We start from the raw sequence: 21076 nt of genomic DNA on the forward strand, positions 1-21076 counted from the left end.
GTTTCCGTTGGTCATCCTTGAGATGTTTCTACAACTTGGTTGTWGTCCACCAGTGGTAAATTCAATTGATTGGACATGATTTAGAAAGGCACACACCAGTCTATATAAGGTCCCACAGTTGACAGTGCATGTCAGAGTAAAAACCAAGCTTTGAGGTCGAAGGAATTGTCCGCAGAGCTACGAGACAGGATTGTGTCGAGGCACAGATTTGGGGAAGGGTACCAAAMAATGTCTGCAGCATTGAAGGTTACCAAGAACACAGTTGCCTCCATCATGCTTAAATGGAAGAAGTTTGGAACCACCAATACTCTTTCTTGAGCTGGACGCTCGGCCAAACTGAGCAATCGGTGGAGAAGGGCCTTGGTCAGGGAGGTGACCAAGAACCTGATGGTCACTCCGACAGAGCTCTAGAGTTCCTTTGTGGAGATGGGAGAACCTTCCAGTAGACAACCATCTCTGCAGCACTCCACCAATCAGGTGCTTACAGTAGAGTGGCCAGACGGAAGCCACTCCTTAGTAAAAGGCACATGACAGCCCACTTGGAGTTTGCCAAAAGGCACCTAAATTCWCTCAGAAAATGAGAAACAAGATTCCCTGGTCTGATGAAACCAATATTGGACTCTTTGGCCTGAAWGCCAAGTGTTACGTCTGRAGGAAGCCTGACACCATCCCTACGTTGAAGCATGGTGGTRGCAGCATCATGCTGTGGATATCTATTAGAGGCAGGGACTGGAAGACTAGTCAGGATCAAGGCAAAGACGAATGGAGCAAAGTACAGAGAGATCCTTGATGAAAACCTGCTCCGGAGCACTCAGGACCTCAGACTGGGGCAAAGATTCACCTTCCAACAGGACAACGACCCTAAGCACACAGCCAAGACAACGCAGGAGTGGCTTCGGGACAAGTCTCTGAATATCCTTGAGTGGCCCAGTCAGAGCCCGGACTTGAACCCAATCAAACATCTCTGGAGAGACCTGAAAATAACTGCAACAACGCTCCCCATCCATTCTGACTGTGCCCCATCCATTCTGACAGGATCTGCAGAGAAGAATGGGAGAAACTCCCCAAATACAGGTGTGCCAAGCTTGTGGCGTCTTACCCAAGAAGACTCRCGGCTGTAATCGCTTCCAAAAGTGCTTCAACAAAGTACTGAGTAAAGGGTCTAAATACTTATGTAAATGTAATGTTTCAGGTTTTTATTTCTAATAAATTTGCAAACATTTCTAAAATGATGATGAATTCTTTCTGAAGGCACTGTGTATGGGTTATATGAGTGGTATTTTCAGTGATATGGTGTTCTTGTTGGTTTCCAATAGATCCTAATGGCTCAGGGACATTCATTCATTCAATCATCAATTCATTAATTAATAAATAGATTAATTCAATCATTATTGAATAAATAAATACATGTATTCATTCATTCATTACTTGTTGGTTTCCAGTAGGTTCTAATTGCTCAGTGACATTCATTCATCCATCCATTCATTCATTMCTTGTTGGTTTCCAATAGGTTATAATGGCTCAGTGACATTCATTCATTCATTAATTTATTCATTGCTTGTTGGTTTCCAATAGGTCCTAATATCTCAGGGACCAGTAAGGTGTGAAGATCTGCTGGGCCAGTGGTCCTGGCTCTCCTCTCTGAGCTCCATGGACCCCAGCCTGTGGAATGCCCTCTTCTGCCCAGGGAATAACTCTCGTCTCCCAGATGCTCTGCTGGCTGAGTGGATGCCTGTGGTTGACAAGGTAAGTCATGTGTACCTGGACAGCTCTTACAGGTTGTGTCTTATTGGCTAGGTCTCCCTAGAAAATGAGGTTCTGATTAAATAACTGAAGATTAAAAGGTTATCACAAAAGCAGAATACAAACAACACAAACCTCCCTCCGACCCAATACTGGTTTAGACCATGTAGGTCATTTCCATGAGAAACATTGATGAATGGTCTAGTGAGAATATCGTTGGTAGTAAACAATAAACAGAAACTGTGTCATATATGAGCCTATGGATTTTCTTTCTATATTTTTTTCTTCCAGAAACCATTTTGTCATTTTGAGAAGTTACTTTAAGTAAATTTTTGGGGATATTAAGACATTTTAGAATAGGCCAGCAATTGTTGTTATGTTATATCCTAAAACATGTACAGTATATTCAACTTTCTTTGATCATTTTATAATTTCCTTCTATATCCAAGGCGACTCAGCTTATGAACATAGKACAGGGCAATACCAACGCCAATGTCACCCTTCCCATGATCCTCACTGAGTGGCATGCACTGGCTGGCTCCTTTGTCAGCGGTGAAGTGGCCTTGAGGAACTTCAGTAATCTGTTGGATGCTGCCTACCTGGTGGGCTGGGTCCCTGAGAACATCACTGCAGTGGACTGGACACAGATWCTCATGACAAGGTTAGTGTGTACACACACTAATGAAGGCCCTTTGGCCGAAACGTTGGTCAAATAAATCGACCAAGTAGAGATGAGTGTGTACTTTCTTTTTCATTTGTCATGGTTAGTGTACCTTTAGTAACCACAGGATGACCATGCTGTCTTGAGATAATATAATCAAGGTTTGTGTATAAATGAGTATACAATATCCTTGCATCCACAAGCGGAGTTATCAGTATGTACAGTACCAGTCAAAAGTTTGGACTCACCTACTCATTCAAGGGTTTTTATTTATGTTTACTATTTTCTACATTGTAGAATAATAGTGACGACATCACAACTATGAAATAACACATACAGAATCATGTAGTAACCAAATATATTTTATATTTGAGATTCTTTGCCTTGATGACAGCTTTGCACACTCTTGGCATTCTCTCAACCAGCTTCATGAGGTAGTCACCTGGAATGGATTTCAATTAACAGGTGTGCCTTGGTAAAAGTAAATGTGTGGAATTTCTTTCCTTCTTAATGCATTTGAGCCAATCGGTTGTGTTGTGACAAGGTAGGGGTGGTATACAGAAGATGGCCCTATTTGATAAAAGACCAAGTCCATATTATGGCAAGAACAGCTYAAATAAGCAAAGAAAAACGACAGTCCATCAAAACTTAAAGACATGAAGGTCAGTCAGTCTGKAAAATTTCAAGGACTTTGAAAGTTTCTTCAAATGCAGTCGCAAGAACCGTCAAGCGCTATGATGAAACTGGCTCTGATGAGGACTGAMAAAGGAAAGGAAGACCCAGAGGTACCTCTGCTGCAGAGGATAAGTTCATTAGAGTTAACTGCACGTCAGATTGCAGCCCAAATAAATGCTTCACAGAGTTGAAGTGACAGACACATCTCAACATCAACTGTTCAGAGGAGACTACGTGAATCAGGCCTACGTGGTCGAATTGCTGCAAAGATACAACTACTAAAGGACACCAATAATAAGAAGAGACTTGCTTGGGCCAAGAAACACAAACAATGGAAATTAGACCAGTGGAAATGTGTCCAAATTTGATGAGCACAAATTTACTCCGCCATGTCTTTGTGAGACGCAGAGTAGGTGAACGGATGATCTCTGCATGTTTTGTTCCCACCATGAAGCATGGAAGAGGAGGTGTGATGGTGTGGGAGTGCTTTGCTGGTGACAGGGTTAGTGATTTATTTAGAAATCAAGGCCCAATTATCCAGCACGGCTACCTGTAACAAGTGCGCTGAGAGTCGGGAAGCAAGTTCAGTGAGTGAATGTTTTAATAAATAAACGTAACATAATATAAAACAAGGAAACGCGAACAATGCGCAGACATGAAACAGAAACAGAAACAATGACACCTGGGGAAGGAACCAAAGGGAGTGACATACATAGGGCAGGTAATCAAGGAGGTGAAGGAGTCCTGGTGAGTCTGATGACGAGCAGGTGCACGTAACGATGGTGACAGGTGTGCGCCATAACAAGCAGCCTGGTGACCTAGAGGCCGGAGAGGGAGCACACGTGACACTACCACAGCATTCTGCAGCAATACGCAATTCCATCTGGTTTGTGCTTAGTGGGACTATAATTCCCACAAATTTTTCAACAGTACAATGACCCAAAACACACCTCCATTCTGTGTAAGGCCTATTTGACCAAGGAGAGTTACAGAGTGCTGCATCAGACGACCTGGCCTCCACAATAACCCGACCTCAACCGAATTGTGATGGTTTGGGATGAGTTGGACCGCGAGTGATGGAAAAGCAGTCAACAAGAGCTCAGCTTATGTGGGAACTCCTTCAAGACTGTTGGAAAAGCATTCCTCATGAAGCTGGTTAAGAGAATGCCAAGAGTGTGCAAAGCTGTCATCAAGGCAAAGAGTGGTTACTTTGAAGAATATTAAATCTAAAATATATATTTTTTGGTTACTACATGATTCCATATGTGTTGTTTAATAGTTTTGATGTCTTCACTGTTATTCTACAATGTAGAAARTAGTACAAATAAAGAAAAACCCTTGAATGAGTAGGTGTGTCCAAACTTTTGACTGGTACTGTAGGCGAGCCGACATCATGAAAATATTGAGTCTATCAACATGCGTTAGCAAATACAACATGCAGAAATGATACTGAATAGACATTGATGTAAAGTGAGATTCCACTTGACCGTTGAGTCACAGTAATCTCCTTTTATGCGCTCTGTACATACTTTGGTAGTTCCCAACTTGCTAACGACCATCAGGTCCTAACCTGGTACTCAGGGCTCTATTGGGCTCTATTGTCCCTCTAACCACTCTGATGTCAATGCAAATGCAATCAAAAATCACATCCAACACTTACCATCAAAACAGTATGTGCTTTTAAATCTCACCTCACTGTGATGATCAATTTGAAAAAGAAGTTCAAAAACAAGTTGAAGCTGAGTGGAAAACATGGTTGTTTTGGATGTTGTTTCAAAGCCTTAACACAACAAAATGGATACCACTTTCTAAGGTGATGATTAATTCAAAGCACCCATATGCATACTAGAATGAGCCATTAAAACTAAATTGTACAATACATAGCCTACCGCTTATTACGCATGGCAGAAAAACATCAAATAAAACCGATTTAAGATGTCCTTGCTACATCATTGGTCTAGCCTATACTCCAAAATTAAACAAATTGGAGTAGGCCTAATCACCTTTGAGTGTGTACTGTATTATTATGCGTACTGGATGGACTGGTTAACTTATGCTGTGCTCCAAATTTCTATTCATGAGTCTGGGAGAGAATGAATAGCCCTAGGCGTTGCTGTAGGTTCATTGATTGTGTAGGGGAGCTTACAGGTAGCCTACAATTATAGTGCATTTGTATTTGATTTTGAATAGCCTAGTAATAGGGTATTTTTTTATATTTTCCTAATTGATCGGGTGGCACATTACCTTTAGCTATACAGAATATCTCACCACCAAGTGTTTCCATCTCCTACTCTCTCCTTTATTCCTTTCAGGAGCATTCAGAGAAGCTGAATTTCATTGTGAAAACATGTTACTATATTTGTTCCCAAACAGATTTCACTTGGTTTCCCAAATTAAGCACTGGGTAGCTGCAGAAACAGCTGCAGAAAACGGACCGGTGGGAAGTTTGCGGCCTCCATTCACTGTCTTTTCCCCTGCCCCCTGTTCCTGCCCATTTGATAATGGGCCGTTCAAAATTGAAACTAATTTGACATATTTGTGAAGACAAGATTAAATTGAGAATAATCTGATGGGTGAAAATATGATCACTTGATGAGAGAACAGCTGTGCATCCTGAGGCAATGAACAGAGCGCATGCTTTTTTTGCAACTTTCTCAAATCATCAATAGCCTATAGTCTCGTCATGCAGCCCATATATCTTTTGATTTCTAAGATATTCTAAGGTTGATCATTCACAACACCATTTTCCAAATAAATCTAAATCTATTTTATAGGACCTGTTTCAAATGATCACTTTTACGCTCAGCATAGCCATTTCATATGTGCACTCGCTCTGGACTGGTAAAAAATCCTTTCTATTTTATTCAGCTATATTTAATTATATTCTTCTTACCATAAAGTTATATATGGCACGGGACTTTTAAACATATCTTGTCAGCTAAATGAACAAGCCTACAGCCTATGGCATGGAGCATAGCCAGATAACATACAGTAGGCCAACTCATATTCTGTTAATCTGAAATACATTTTCTTCATATCATAATGTTTCTTTAGACCTGACTAAAATAAATAATAGATTTATTGTGATGGTGTATATTAAATTCAATTATTAGACTTTTTGAAATGTAGATGTTCTAAAGGCGCATCAGCTGCTTGTATGTTTGGAGGCCTGGAGATGCTAAACACGTTTATGTTCATTAACGGTCAATTACCTTGAGACCAGCAGTCTTTTGCATGACAATAACCGGTTGACAAAATTTCATGACCGCCACAACCCTAGCTGAGATAAGGTATTGCTATCCAATATGTTAGTGGGATATGTAAGTGTGTATAGGTTATGAGTTGGTTGTCATGTATAAACTCAACATCCATTTCTCTGTCTCTCAGGGGTTTGGGGGCATTCGTCACTGTGGGCTCTCACCTTCAGAACAGCTCAATGTGGCCGTCTATGGAGTCATACTTCCACATCGCCTACTGGATAATGAACTACCAGCCCAACGTCACCGCTTCACCAAATTGTGAGTCAGGCACGCATACACCAATCCAACAAACACATTAAGAACACACGCACACATAAGAAAAGGTACATACAGTGCATTCGGAAAGTATTCAGACCCCTTGACTTTWCCCACATTTTGTTACTTTACAGCCTTATTCTATTATTTCCCTCATCTATCTACACACAATACCCCATAATGACAAAGCAAAAACTGTTTTTTTTGCAAATTTTGCAAATATATTAACAATAAAAACTGAAAATAACATTTACTTAATTATTCAGACCCTTTACTCAGTACTTTGTTGAAGCACCTTTGGCAGTGATTACAGCCTTGTGTCTTCTTGGGTATGACACTACAAGCTTGGCACACCTGTATTTGGGGAGTTTCTCCCATTCTTCTCTGCAGATCCTGTCAAGCTCTGTCAGGTTGGATGTGGAGCGTTGCTGCACCTTTGGCAGTGATTACAGCCTTGTGTCTTCTTGGGTATGACRCTACAAGCTTGGCACACCTGTATTTGGGGAGTTTCTCCCATTCTTCTCTGCAGATCCTGTCAAGCTCTGTCAGGTTGGATGTGGAGCGTTGCTGCACAGCTATTTTCAGGTCTCTCCAGAGATGTTTGATCGGGTTCAAGTCCGGGCTCTGGCTGTGCGACTCAAGGACATTCAGAGACTTGTACCGAAGCCACTCCTGCATTGTCTTGGGTTGTGTGCTTAGGGTCGTTGTCCTTTTGGAAGGTGAACCTTCGCCCCAGTCTGAGGTCCTGAGCGCTCTGGAGCAAGTTTTCATCAAGGTTCTCTCTGTACTTTTCTCTGTTCATCTTTGCCTTCAATCCTGACTAGTCTCCTAGTTCCTGCTGCTGAAAAACATCCCCACAGCATGCTTCACCGTAGGGATGGTGCCAGGTTTCCTCCAGACTTGGCATTCAGGCCAAAGTGTTCAATCTGGGTTTCATCAGACCAGAGAATCTTGTTTCTCATAGTCTGAATGTCTTTAGGGGCCTTTTGGCAAACTCCAGTGGGCTGTCATGTGCCTTTTACTGAGGAGTGGCTTCCATCTGGCTACTCTACCTTAAAGGCCTGATAGGTAGAGTGCTGCAGAGATGGTTGTCCTTCTGGAAGTTTCTCCCATCTCCACAGAGGAACTCTCTTCCCCAGATCTGTGCCTCGACGCAATCCTGTCTTAGCGCTCTACTGACAATTCCTTCGACCTCATGGCTTGGATTTTGCTCTGACATGCACTGTCAACTGTGGGACCTTATATAGACAAGTGTGTGCCTTTCCAAATCACGTCCAATCAATTGAATTTACTACAGGCGGATCAATCAAGTTGTAGAAACATCTCAAGGATGATCAACAGAAGCAGGATTCCCCTGAGCTCAATGTCAAGTCTCAAAGCAAAGGGTCTGAATACTTATGTAAATAAGGTATTTCTGTTTTTGATTTTTATAAATTATAAATAGATTTTTATAAATAGATTTTCATAAATTAACTAGCAATTTGATTACTCATTATAATGAGGAATAAACAAACATTTATAGTCAGCAATATCCAGTATCCATATCCAATGCTCAAAGCTACATGCATTTTTGGCAATATGGCCGCCATTGCACGTGTGTACATTTCGATAACGTGACTACTCATTGCCCTGGTTGTCTTGGTGTTGTTATCAACGCTGAGCAGTAGCTCTGTGACAAAGATACATAATGACAAGATACTCTGTTTGTCCCAAATGGCACCCTATTCGCTATAGAGTGCACTTCTTTTGACCAGAGCCCCCTGGTCAGAAGTAATGCACTACATAGGGTGCTATTTTGGACGCAGCTCTGTCTGTTCCACTCAAGAGCTCTATCTGTTTTAAAACAATATATATGAACTGTCATAACAGGTACTGTTGATTCTACCACATACGCCTATATCTGCAATACTGGGTTTACCTGGCAGCAGTTTATCCCAACCACCGCTGCTCTGGTGCAGGAGTTTTCTGCTAATCCTGCTGTATTACTTCGGTAAGTAATCTCATAGGGCAGAGAAGGATAGAGCCTGGCCATAGGTGTGGAGTCTATGGTATAGGCTGTGTCCAGAATGGCAACATTTTCCCTACTTAGTGCACTATTTTTGACCATGGCCAATTGGGCTCTTTTCAAAAGCAGTGCGCTATATAGGGATAGGGAATAGGGTGCCTTTTGGGATTTATCCCGTGCCTCTAAGTAAAGTGTTATCTAACTACTGTAACTTCACTTCTGCCACAGACTTCTGCCATCTCCCCTGGTGTCTTTCCTTCTCCTGCTCACATTGTGTCTAACTGTTCCTCATATTGTAATGACTCCAGTTCACACTTACTTCTTAGTGATGCGCTCTCATTGATCTGTTTTGTTGTTGTCAATTGATCATATATTTTATGACTAGATTATTATTATAACATATAGACTAGTAGATTATTACTAAAACAAATGATTTGTTATTGATTTTGATTAGTGGTTTATTAAATGTCAATGTACCTTTTCTAGTTGATTATGAGGCATGTGTTTGGTGCCAAGTGAGAAGATAACAAACATTTTTGTTCTCTTTTCCACAGGCATGTCCAGGGCTCCTTGTCTTTCCTCCAGGCTGTCTATGGAAACATCGCCACGGGCCTGGTCACCCAGCTCCTCAGCGCCGACCTAGTCCTAGGGGACGGCTCCATCCCAGCCCTCCTGGAGAACCTGATCACCATCCTGAACAAGGACATCACGCTGGTCTCCAACCTCATGTCCCTGGAGCAGTTTAGCACCAACTCCGAGCTGCCCCTCTCTCTCCTGGGGGAGATGTTAGAGGCCCTGGGCCTGAAGCCTCTGGAAGCCCTGTGGATCCAGGGAGGTGGATCCCAGGCCCCCAACACCTCATCTGTGATGGCCATTGCCCTGAAGGTAGCCAAAAACATTAGACAGAGATTAAGCATACTTCTGGACTAGAAAGCATTTTCAAAGGAGATTCTTTATTGAGCATGATTTTTAGTCCAGGACTAAATTTAATCTGTGTCCGGGAAACCACACCGTATAGTATTTTGCAATTGTATTATTTATTCAAGATCAATGTTTTTAAGAAACTGTAGATTTGATTAAGCTTCAGAACATCATTAAAACACCCCAAAATATCATATGTAATAATAATAAAGTCAATGAACTTCTCAGGTGGCCAAGAACACCCGGCATCTAGTTACMGGGCTCCCTGTCGAGAACGCCAACATGCCAGACCTGACCGGGGTGGAGTCTCTGCTGATGCAGTGGCTCTCAGTAGCTCAGGGAAACCTGACCCTGCCTCTGTCTCTCAGTATGGGAGATGCTCTGATCACCTACTCTGGCTCTTTCAACTCTACCTCCCTGGCCTTCCTCAGACAGCTGCTCAATCCTCTCACCAACCAGAGCTCAGCGGGCATAGCAGACAACATCCTGTGGGCCATGGAGCGGCTGAAGACTGTGCTGGATGCTCCTAACGGTGACTCAACACCCATTCTCCTGGGGTATGTGATCCAACTACAGGAGTTGCTGGTCTCGACTCTACAGCTACGCAGATATGAGCAGCTCTTGCTTCCAGATGGGAACCTCACCACAGCTCAGGTGACAGACCTCCATTTGGTTGTGGTGGACCTCTTCCAGCTCCTGTACGTCCAGCAGCTCAGCCAGGCTGGGGATCAGGCTGCCCTACAGACCCTACTACAGAGACTCTCAACCCTACTACCTCTACAGCTCCAACAGCAGTACCTTGGGATGGTCAGCCACTTCCAGGCTGTGATGGAGAGCTTGGTGTCTTGTACAGCGGCAGGTCAGGACTGCACGGCTACGGTCCCACAGGTTGGTTTTGTATTTGTTTTGCCATCCATTGTCCTTCATTTTTTTTAAAGGCATTTTAAATCCAATGTATTATTATTTGTATTATTATTGTTATTATTACAGGTGCTCCAGATCCTGGCAGCTAGTGGGGACCACATGTTCAGTGGGGGCCAAGCTAAACCCAGCATGCCAAGCCAGGAGTCCATGAAAGTGACTGTCAACCTGCTTACTCTCCTCTTCGCCTGGCACGATACCGACATGTCTAACAATATGTCCGTCACGCCAGAGTCTGTCCTCAAGACCGTGGACCGGACTGCCTTCTTCCTCCAGCAGATTACATCGACTCCCAACATCAGCGTTACCTCTCTCCAGCAAGCTATGCTACAATCCAACCTTACCCTGGGGGAGCTGAAGAAGATGGCTGCCCTGGCCGGCGCAACCAACGCACCAGCTCTCCTGGCTAGCATCATGGGCGTCATCAACGTGCAACAATGCCTGGAGCCCCAGCCCAACAATCCCATCAGCCTGGCCCAGTGTGCACTGGAGGTGAGTGAGAGAGTCACTGGTTTTATCCTTGCGCTGCCTATACCTCCGGGATGCCAGTCCAACTGCACAGCGCTAATCTCCCTCCTCCCCATCCTGGTCAACCACTCTGTGAGTATCGGCCTTGCCGCCGGCTCTGGCCCAACCCCACTCATACCAACAACTGAGGCTATTACAGCTACCATAGCCAGCATCAGAGAGAATCTACAGCATCTCAACCTGGAGTCTGTGGAGCTGATCAGTAACGAGCTCCATGTCCTTGAGGGTTTAATCAAACTGTCCGCCTCTGGACAGTCTCCAGTCTACTCACACAATTCCACTGATCCACTGATGCAGGACTCGGGTAATGTACAGAAGGTGTATTTGGAGATGGCACAGTGGTATCTGAGGAAGCTAGAGAATGTGACCAGAACCAGTACCTTCTCAGAACTCCTGGACCCTTTCTTCCATATGGCAGAGATGCAGCTGGCTCTCCAACTCTCTCAGACTGAATTTACCATCTTTGTTAGTAAAGAGGTTGAGTATTTGATGAGAAGTATCCAATACCCTATCAACGGGACAGACGTGAGTAAAATCGGCCAATCGGTCATCAGGATACTCAAGGGTAACCTGGACCTGTTCAAGTTAAACATTGCTTACCAAGCGGTTATGGGGAACAATTGGCTAAACTACAGCTTGATTAATGAGGCCGAAACCCTGATCAATAATGAACTCCCTGTGCTTGAGGGTTTGATCGAACTGTCCGCCACTGGACATTCTCCAGTCTACTCACTCAATTCCACTGATCCACTTATGCAGGATCCAAATTACGCACAGAAAGTGTATTTGGAGATAGCACAGTGGTACCTGAGGAAGCTAGAGAATGAAACCAGCACCAGTGCCTTCTCAGAAATCCTTGACCCTTTCTTCCGTATCGCAGAGATGCAGCTGGCTCTCCAACTCTCTCAGACAGAATTCACCATCTCTGTTAGTAAAGAGGTTGAGTATTTGATGAGAAGTATCCAATACCCCATCAATGGAACAGATGTGAGTAAAATCGGCCAATCGGTCATCAGGATACTCAATGAAAACCTGAACCTGTTAAAGTTAAACATTGCTTACCAAGAAGTTTTGCAGAACTCTTTCGGGAACTTAAACTGGCTAAACCACAGCTTGTTAAGCGAGGTCGAAACCCAGATCAGGGAGTACCTCAACCTGACACAGGATTGGCTGAGACAGCCCCGTGTGACCCAGGTCCTGACCAATATGCTGCATTGGAACATAAGCGGTGGGATGATGAACGTGACTACTCCTGGGATGGACCTCCAGCAACTTCTCAGGACTCTTGGCTCTTTCCTCACCCCAGAGCAACAGGCCTACCTCACAGCCATCCAACACAACAGCCAGACTCTCAACCAGGTAATTTCATTTTACACAGGTAGTCCCATTGAGGTCAGAAGACTTATTTTGCAATTTTACAATGTTGACAGTATTTGTAAATATTTTACTATGGGGTGAATTTTAACTGTAAATGGGATACAAAGTGAAAATGGATACTTTTAAATTAGGATTACACCCCCTATGGCTGTAGTATGACAGACAAACTAATTTCCACTTGGGGATTTATAACACTACATCTTGTATCTTCTATTTTCTTCTCTTATCTTCTCCCTTTTCTTCTATTTTTTTATTTTGTTTTCTCCTCTCCGTTCCTCTCCTCTCCTTTCCTCTCCTATCCTTTCAGGTTCTGTTGGTGGCCAGTCAGGAAGGAGGTCTGGGTAGTGACCAGTTCATCCAGGCGATCATGGATGCTGCAAGCTCTGTCCTGAGTGGCTTCACCATGGACCTCACACCACAGAACGGCACTGCAGAGATCCAGGGTATTCTACAGGGTGAAGAGGTCCAGATTATTCTTCAGGATGCCCTCCAGCTGGCATTCAGACCTAACATGAGCAACGCCCAGTCACTCAACATCACCATGGAGATTGTCAGGAGGGCAGAGGGTGTGGTTAGATTGCTGGTCCCCCAGGAGGCTGTTGGGTATCTGTTGCCAGGGTTCAGGTTCATTAGCACCTACCTTGAGACAGTCTCCAGACCTGGCGGGCCTGATAAGTGGAATGAGATGTGAGTTGTACTGTGTGTGGACTGTCAATATTAATGTATTTTAGGTTGCGTCCCAAATGGCAGTAGTGCTGTGCGTCCCAAATGGCAGTAGTGCTGTGCGTGGATCCTGGTCAAAAGAAGTTCCTGAGATAATAGGGTGCTATTTGGGATGTAACCTTACTGATTCTAAATGCTCACTGAAAATCAGAAGACGTCAGTGTTTTTTAGGATGATGCTGTTGATGATGACAAAAAATATTATCATCAGGTTGTTTTGTTACTCCCTCCCCTCACAGTGAAGATGATGACAATGATACTGCTACTTTTGCTGCTGCTGATGACGATAAACGATAACATAACGATAACAATTACATTTTCTTTCCTCTCAGCATTGTGAACGAGCTGAAGATGGTCCAGGGCCTCCTGGCCCCTGACAGCAGTGCCCAGGTCTATCTCTCTGTCATCATCAACATCACTCATGTCATCCTGGACTCCAGCCAAAGCCAAGGCAAGTTGCCTATAACAGCTCCTCAATATCACTGTAGGACTACGTCCCAAATGGCACCCTATTCTCTACATACAGTAGTGCGCTACATTTGACCAGGGACCATAGGGTAGTGCACTACTATATAGGGAAAGGTGGCAATTTGGGACAGTGCGTCTACTGTCCTAATGGCCTGTGATATAGTACTGCTGGCACCATACACTTCATTATTAAATAACCCTACCAGGATCTCAGCCAGACACTTTAAGCACAGTTTATTGTGTCCTCTAGGAAAACAATGACTGTATCTGTATATTAACAGTGGCCAGAAATCAACATGGCAAAATATTGTACATCTATCTGTCTCACTGTCAGAATCTGTGTCTTCTTGGAAACAATTAAGTTAGCTAACAGAAGCTATCGATTTGTTTGATTGTTGGCTACAGTTATGTTAATAGCTAACGATATGCTGTCATTTTTCATAATTGTAACATTATTATCGTCAACAGTTAGCAACATGGGCCCTTGGAGCAACATGAGTCTATGGGCTAACATTGGTAATGATATGACTGCTGAAAACCTTGCAGAAATTGCTGGTCAGGTAAGGCATTATATATTATACCTTTGCGTTTATTATCAGTGAAATGGGGCGGCAGGGTAGCCTCGTGGTTAGAGCGTTGGTTCGAATGCCCGAGCTGACAAGGTACAAATCTGTTGTTCTGTCCATGACCACTGTTCCTAGACCGTCATTGAAAATAAGAATTTGTTCTTAATTGACTTGCCTAGTTAATTAGAGGTAATTTTTTWAAATAATAATCAAATTCCTTCTACGACAGTGGCAGTTCTGCAAAGTCATCTTTATACATGTGCTGTAGGCTTGTCAGTTGTATGACATATACCTCAGGCAGTCAACAACATGCCAAAGCACAAAATGCTATCCGATGCAGATATCAAGATTGTATATTTTGTGGTTTGTCCAGTTTACATCTTATAATATGTGTCAGTGTTTTTCCTCAATGGGTTACTGACTTGCCTAGTTAAATGAAGGTTTAATACAAAATGTAAAAATACAAAGATTGAGCTGTCACTGACATTCAAGAGTCACAGTAGCTCATGGCGTGGACAATTCCAATAATAATTTCAGTTAGTCAATCTTTCCTTCTGTCTAATAACCATGCCTTAATAAATGGTGCTGTTGTTAATAGTTTTCCAATGGAGAACACTAGCAACATGATATTTTTGTATCCTTTCAGATGACTGGTCTCCTAAACTCTGTGCTACCCCTCATCCTTGGGCAGCAGGGTATCATGCCTTTCCCTCTGCCTTCTCCTGAGATGCTCCCTGACATACTCCCTGTGCTGATACAGATCCTCACTCAGCAGGCTAACCAAAGCAGCTGGGATAAGTACGTTCAGGGGTCATCGGTACAAGGAAGAAAGTGGTATCTGGTTAGATGGGGAGAGAATTACCATGGTGTTTTAACTATAGTAAGGTAGTATAGTATAGCATGCTTGGGCTACCGAGTGGCGCAGTGGTCTAAGGCACTGCATCTCAGTGCAAGAGGTGTCACTACATTCCTTGGTTTGAATCCAGGCTGTTTCACATCCGGCCGTGATTGTGAGTCCCATAGCGCGGCGCACAATTGGCTCAGCGTCGTCTGGGTTTGGCTGGGGTAGGCTGTCATTGTGAATAATAATTGACTTGCCTAGTTAAATAAAATATAGTATTATATTTTAGTCAGTGGGGAGCACATTATCATGTATGTTTTGGTAGTATAGTATTATATTTTATTGTATAGTATTGAGGGCCACAACATAACCACCTGTTGTGTATATAGTGATAGTTTTAAGTTAGCTATATTATGTTGGTTGTAAAGTTTCTAAACCAAGTGCTTCCCTGTGTTGTCAGGTTGGAGGGGATGATTGGGGCCCTCCTGTCGACACTCAGGGACACCCCGGTGTGGGACTCTGTTTCCCCTGCTGTTTCTGTCATGAGCCAAGTCATGGGAGCCTTGGTCAACAATATGCAGGCTGAGACAGGTGAGACTGAGAGGCAGCTTTCCATACACCCTTGACAGCACTGTTGTTTCCTTTGTACCACAGATTGCTAGTAATTCTGTACATTAGACATACAGTACATGAGATACACAAGTTAGGGATTTGGTGAACTGTAGCCTAGCATTGAAATTTATTTATGCAAATACTTATCTTAGTTGCTCACAAATGCTCCCATAAGTGTCCCATTGTAAAACTCTCTCTCTCTCTCTCTTTATCTCTCTCTCTGCCCCCCCCCCCCTTTTCTCTCTCTTTCCCAGCATTCATCTTGAGTTTCCAGAAGCCACTGGCTGTCCTGATGTCAGAGTTGGTACAAGCTGTGAATGGCAGTGATTTCAATATGGCTGACGTGTCTGAGGGAATGATCCTTGCCATCGAGCTCACTGTGGAAGCTGCCATACAGGTTTGGTCAGAGCACTGGCTGCAGTCTTTCTGTTTTCTTCTTTCTGCCTTACTGCTGAGAACTGCTGGTTCTGCTGGTGAGAACTGCTGGTTCTCACCCTCTTCGTGACATTTACTAGGTTACGTGGTTGGTAACACAATGTCCTCAGTGCTCACTAGGAATGTCATGCTCTTCACAATAAATAACACATGGGCCAAGTTCATGAATTCATGTTCAATTGTTAAAGAATTTACCGGTTTGATGGCTTCAGTGGAAGGGAAACTAAATACCTCAAGCTATGCTGCTGTTGAAAGACAATTGGCTCCTCATGTTTTGAACATTCATCCTGACTTGGGTAGGCTATTGTTTGTCTGTTTAGATATCTGTCACTGAGAGAACAGTCTCAGGAATGGTCACAAATATCAAATATACTTTTTAAAATCTGGTTCAGAGATGTTCTTAACGACAACACAATGAGCATAGACTCACCTTTGCACTCTAAACGGTGGGCCAAGATCATTGTTTTCAGTAAAAAAGATATATATATTCAGTTGACCGTTGCCAAAACTGATTGCCCTAGTATCTCATACCCCATCTCGTTGTAAGCCACATTACCTGTCAATATTGCCTAAAAAAGTTGTCTAGAACAGTTTCACAACCTTAAGAATCAGGAGGGAGATGTATCACAATAGGTATTTTCACATTACCTAGCCAAACCAAACTAAGCAGTACTGAGCTGGCCAGGTTACACATCCACCATAGATGCTGGAACCATGCTGAAAAGAACAAATTGAAATAAAATATCAGAGCCAGCACAGTTTAGTTTGAGTTGGTATGACAGTGTGAAAAGGGTTCATGTGGATCAGGACAAAGTTCTCCCCTGAGATTCCAGCCCACGCCCAAGCTTGGACAATAAGGTACAATAAAAGATGAATAGAAAGAGAATAGGTCACAGCTTCCCCAACTTCCTTTCAAGTTGTGGGTGATCCAACAAGGAAAAGAGACAAGGAAAAACTACACCATTGAGTTTAGTTTTAGTAAGTTTTATGATTCATTCTCAATAGATTACCTTTCATGTGACCAAACTCTTAGTCATGCCATACATATTTATACAATAAAAGGAAGTGTTTCTACATAAATATGGAGGCTATACAAGTTTTATTGACACACTTGACCGGCTTACTTAATCRTCTGTTCTATTACCCTTCATATGATATACTGTATTGTTGTGTGTTTACCCTAGAGAGAATCTGATGACTGTCCAGAATAAAGAAGTCAAATAAGGCCGATATTTTATCCCCCATTGTATGTATGACACAGTATGCAGTCTTCAAGATTATCACTGATAACGGTGTGAATCTTCTGCCCTTCTCTTTACTGGAACTGCTTGTGGAGAAGAATGAGTCCATTTCCCCACGTTTGTCTTGATGTCAATTAGTTTATTATTATTATTATTTAATCCCATTCTTCTGTTAAGCTGTTTTGTTTTTTAAACAATTAAGTAGAAATCACAATTCACTGTCCCTCCTTGTTGCTGTTTTTCCCCCATCATAGGCTGCTAATAGGAGTAAGACCTTGGAGTGCAGGCAGGTCCTGAAAGCCTGGGAGCCAGTTAGAGAGGCGGCTGGGCTGAGTGAGGCCAGCCTGGGTTTGTGGTGTAACATCAGCCTGCTACCAGTCATGGAGGCCGATGCTGCGTCCAACTATGTCTATGCCAATCCAAACATGACCGTGAGTAGTAGTAATCACTAGGATTTCAGTTTGTAAAACTTCCCCACTAGAGGGCACTGTGGTAGCACCTAGTAATCTCTGCTGCTACGTTACTGACACAGCTCCTTTGCCTGTTGTCTTCTGTTGTGTTCTCTTCCCAGGGCATGGGGATGGGGCATGGGCCAGTATCAGTGGACACTACAGCAGCTATGATGGTGGCAGCTCTGCGTTCGTTCTACTGGGTCCAGGTTAACCGCACCATAGTTACTGAGCAGCTTGGTGCAATGCTGTTCAACACATTGTACCAGCTACAGGGACTTAATATGACCACCGAGGACCAGGCTCACTGGAACGCACAGTTTCTCCAACTACAACTGAGCCAGAGGTGAGTACTGTGTGGCTCAGTTGGTATAGCATGGCACTTGCAATCCCAAGTTCTGCAGGTTCAATTCCCCCTGGGGACACCCAAAAGTGTCTACTAAATATTATTATTATATATTAGTTAACAACCAAAACACYAATGCCCCTTTCACATGACTGATCCGAGCTGAGCTGTACTGCATTGGCCTGGTTACGTATCCACCATATGGTAGTGGCTGGAAAGGACAATGTGAAATGAAAATATCAGTATAGGACGGTTTGGGTCAGAACAATAGTGTAAAAAGGGTATAACAGTGACAAATACTTACCTGACCAGACCTTCGCATTACTTTGTTTCTATGTGCCACTAATGGTTGTTTTGGGTCACCACAAGGTAAACTTTGACAGTCAGAGGAAGAGTGCAAGTCATCTCCGGTGCTGCTTTGTGTTTTTGTTTATTCTGCCTTTCTCAGTATACCCGATTGACACACCCTGTTTACTTTATAAGCTGTTTATAAGCTGTTTCTCTGACTGTATTCAAAAAGCATCCCAGAGTAGGAGTGCTGAGCTAGGATCAGGTTTGCCCTGTCCATATAATCATATTCATTATGATCTGGAAGGCAAAACTGATCCTAGAACGGCCCTTCTTCTCTGACACACTTTGTGAATATGGGCCCTGGGAGTGCTCAAATACAAGACATCGAGAAGGACGAGGAGAAAAGCATTAGGCAGAATAAAATGTTTATCTCAGAGGGTTAGAGAGAGAATTAAATGACCAATAAAGACACAAATCACAGTCATTTTATCACCTACACGCACAAACCAGAGGCAAACCAATTTAGATTCCTTCCTAAATTACATTAGAGAATTTGGAACAATCAAATGTGCATTAGTTTAGTTTAACTCTTTACCTGAACACAGATCCTGTGACTCATCTGTGTGTGTGTGTGTGTGTGTGTGTGTGTGTGTGTGTGTGTTGTGTGTGTGTGTGTGTGTGTGTGTGTGTGTGTGTGTGTGTGTGTTTGTGTGTGTGTGTGTGTGTGTGTGCAGATAGTGATGTCTAACTATTATTCAGTTATCTAAGTCTCTTTTCCTCTTTAATTGATTTCCTTTTCTGTAATAATGAACTCAGTGCTGATAAGAATCACATTATACATATCTCATGGAATCAATCACGATTGCATCCCAAATGGCACCCTATTCCCTATATAGTGTACTACTTTTGACCAGGGCCCAATGTGATAGCGCTCTATGAAGGGAATAGGGATGTAGACCAAGTTTGACGGTGAGAGTCGTAGATCACTGACCACTGTAATGGAAATATCCCACAGAAGAAACAATCTTATACCACGGCCTAAATTATATCCCAAAATTATGAATAAGTACCCCCCAAAAAATAAATGATGAATTATGATTATATTCAATCCAGATGAATGAAATAATGGTATTACTGAGTCATTATTATTTTATGTAGGSGAAAAGTGTAGCAGTTGCAGTACATGAAAGCATACAGTAAATACATTCTCTGTTTCAATTTAACCACAGGCTATCCAACTTTAGCTATATGCTATTATATTCTTTGTTTCTGACACCAACATATCTCTTGCTGCTATTTCACTAATGGGAGAGTAGTTTCACTGACACATAAGTAGCATTTCTGTCCTGCATGTATGAAATTATAATATATGTGAAAGCATTCAATTTATCTATGTCTTTAACACATAGGGCCTGTTTCCCGGACACATATTCTCCATTGAGCTTGGAAACCGCTCCCTATTGTCCTCACTCACAGTCATAACCTTAAACATACAGATCTGTATATTCTTGTTGTAAATGATTAGTTGTACAGTCATTGGTCCTAATCCATGTCTCTTGTCCTCCCCAGTACTCAGGATCTTAGGATGGCCTTGGAGCAGCTGGATGCCCTGGCCATGGACAACCCCTGGATGAGACCCTACCTTCTGGCTGTAGAGATGACCCTAAACTACACTCTGGAGAATAGCCATCTACTCCAGGTATCTTACAATCTCCCCTCAATGTGTGTGTGCGCGTGTGTGTGTGTGTGTGCGTAAACTATTCTATTCTATTTCAGAACTCCACCTCCGCCCAGCATGTGTTCATGGAAGCCATGGAGATCCTCCTGACAGGCATGAACTTCACCGAGGACCTGGACCTGTGGATGCGTCCCTACCTCCAAGCCATGGAGATGACTATCAACTACACCATGGTCTACAGCCAGCTCCTACAGGTGCTGTGCCATCTTCTTCCTTTGTGCCATTGATCAAGGCAATCACTTAACCCTAAAGTGCTCTCCATGCACCCGGTGGTTTCTGACCCCTGTGCCTCTCAACATTTGTGTGTGTGTGTGTGTGTGTGTGTGTGAGAGAGAGTGTGTGTGTCTGTCTGGGGGTGTTGGGAAAAGGCAGAAGCGGAATTTCAGTTTTCACCAAATGGACAATAAACGATTCTATTCTATTGCAGAATGCCACATCTGCCCAGCACCTCCTGATGGAAGCCCTGGAGATGCTCCTCACCGGGTCTAATCTCACCCAGGACTCCATCCAGGCCATACTCACAGGTACAACTTTGCACTGTTATGTCATTTAAAATTGTGTCTAATTATCACATAAATGATTGGTCACATGAATGTTACAAGACAGAAATTGAAACTCATTCATCCATTCTTTCATTCATCCATTCACAGAGAACATCTTCTCCAGGCCAGACGGAGGGTCGATCAACAAGCTGCTGAAAGATATGATCAGGGAGCTGGTCCGTGTACAGTTTCTGGGAGACTGGCCTATTGTCTACGGCGTCATGGAACAGTTCCTATCTGCCAACGCCACAAACCTCATCCTGGAGAAGGCTATTGAGTTCAGCGGCTGGTGGGGCTCCTCTACCGCCACCGGGTTGGATCTGGTAACCCAGGCTCTGCCCAGGATGTACGAGGTGGTGAAGGCCTTCTTATCCACTTTGAGACAGATGAGTGTCCCCTTCCCTCCCATCTCTGAGATGTTTGTGGAGCTAGCAGAGCACGTCATCACCATGCTCAGACAGGTATCCCAGACACATGCA

General features: G+C 43.3%; 1 protein-coding gene across 1 annotated transcript in view; it reads left to right on the plus strand.

The window, feature by feature from the left end:
* abca12 (ATP-binding cassette, sub-family A (ABC1), member 12) overlaps positions 1 to 21076 on the plus strand; it is a 100089-nt gene that overhangs the window by 13883 nt on the left and 65130 nt on the right. The window contains exons 15-33 of the mRNA XM_070448137.1: positions 1576 to 1746; positions 2193 to 2404; positions 6467 to 6597; positions 8464 to 8584; positions 9154 to 9484; positions 9749 to 10408; positions 10511 to 12328; positions 12654 to 13033; positions 13401 to 13523; positions 14009 to 14096; positions 14749 to 14900; positions 15404 to 15534; positions 15810 to 15952; positions 17486 to 17662; positions 17803 to 18026; positions 19887 to 20016; positions 20094 to 20249; positions 20483 to 20579; positions 20706 to 21058. Coding sequence (XP_070304238.1) covers positions 1576 to 1746; positions 2193 to 2404; positions 6467 to 6597; positions 8464 to 8584; positions 9154 to 9484; positions 9749 to 10408; positions 10511 to 12328; positions 12654 to 13033; positions 13401 to 13523; positions 14009 to 14096; positions 14749 to 14900; positions 15404 to 15534; positions 15810 to 15952; positions 17486 to 17662; positions 17803 to 18026; positions 19887 to 20016; positions 20094 to 20249; positions 20483 to 20579; positions 20706 to 21058 — 5598 coding nt within the window. The remainder of the gene's footprint in view (positions 1 to 1575; positions 1747 to 2192; positions 2405 to 6466; positions 6598 to 8463; positions 8585 to 9153; positions 9485 to 9748; positions 10409 to 10510; positions 12329 to 12653; positions 13034 to 13400; positions 13524 to 14008; positions 14097 to 14748; positions 14901 to 15403; positions 15535 to 15809; positions 15953 to 17485; positions 17663 to 17802; positions 18027 to 19886; positions 20017 to 20093; positions 20250 to 20482; positions 20580 to 20705; positions 21059 to 21076) is intronic.

The sequence above is a fragment of the Salvelinus sp. IW2-2015 genome, linkage group LG2, assembly GCF_002910315.2.
Source record: "Salvelinus sp. IW2-2015 linkage group LG2, ASM291031v2, whole genome shotgun sequence".
NCBI classification, from domain to species: Eukaryota; Metazoa; Chordata; class Actinopteri; order Salmoniformes; family Salmonidae; genus Salvelinus; species Salvelinus sp. IW2-2015.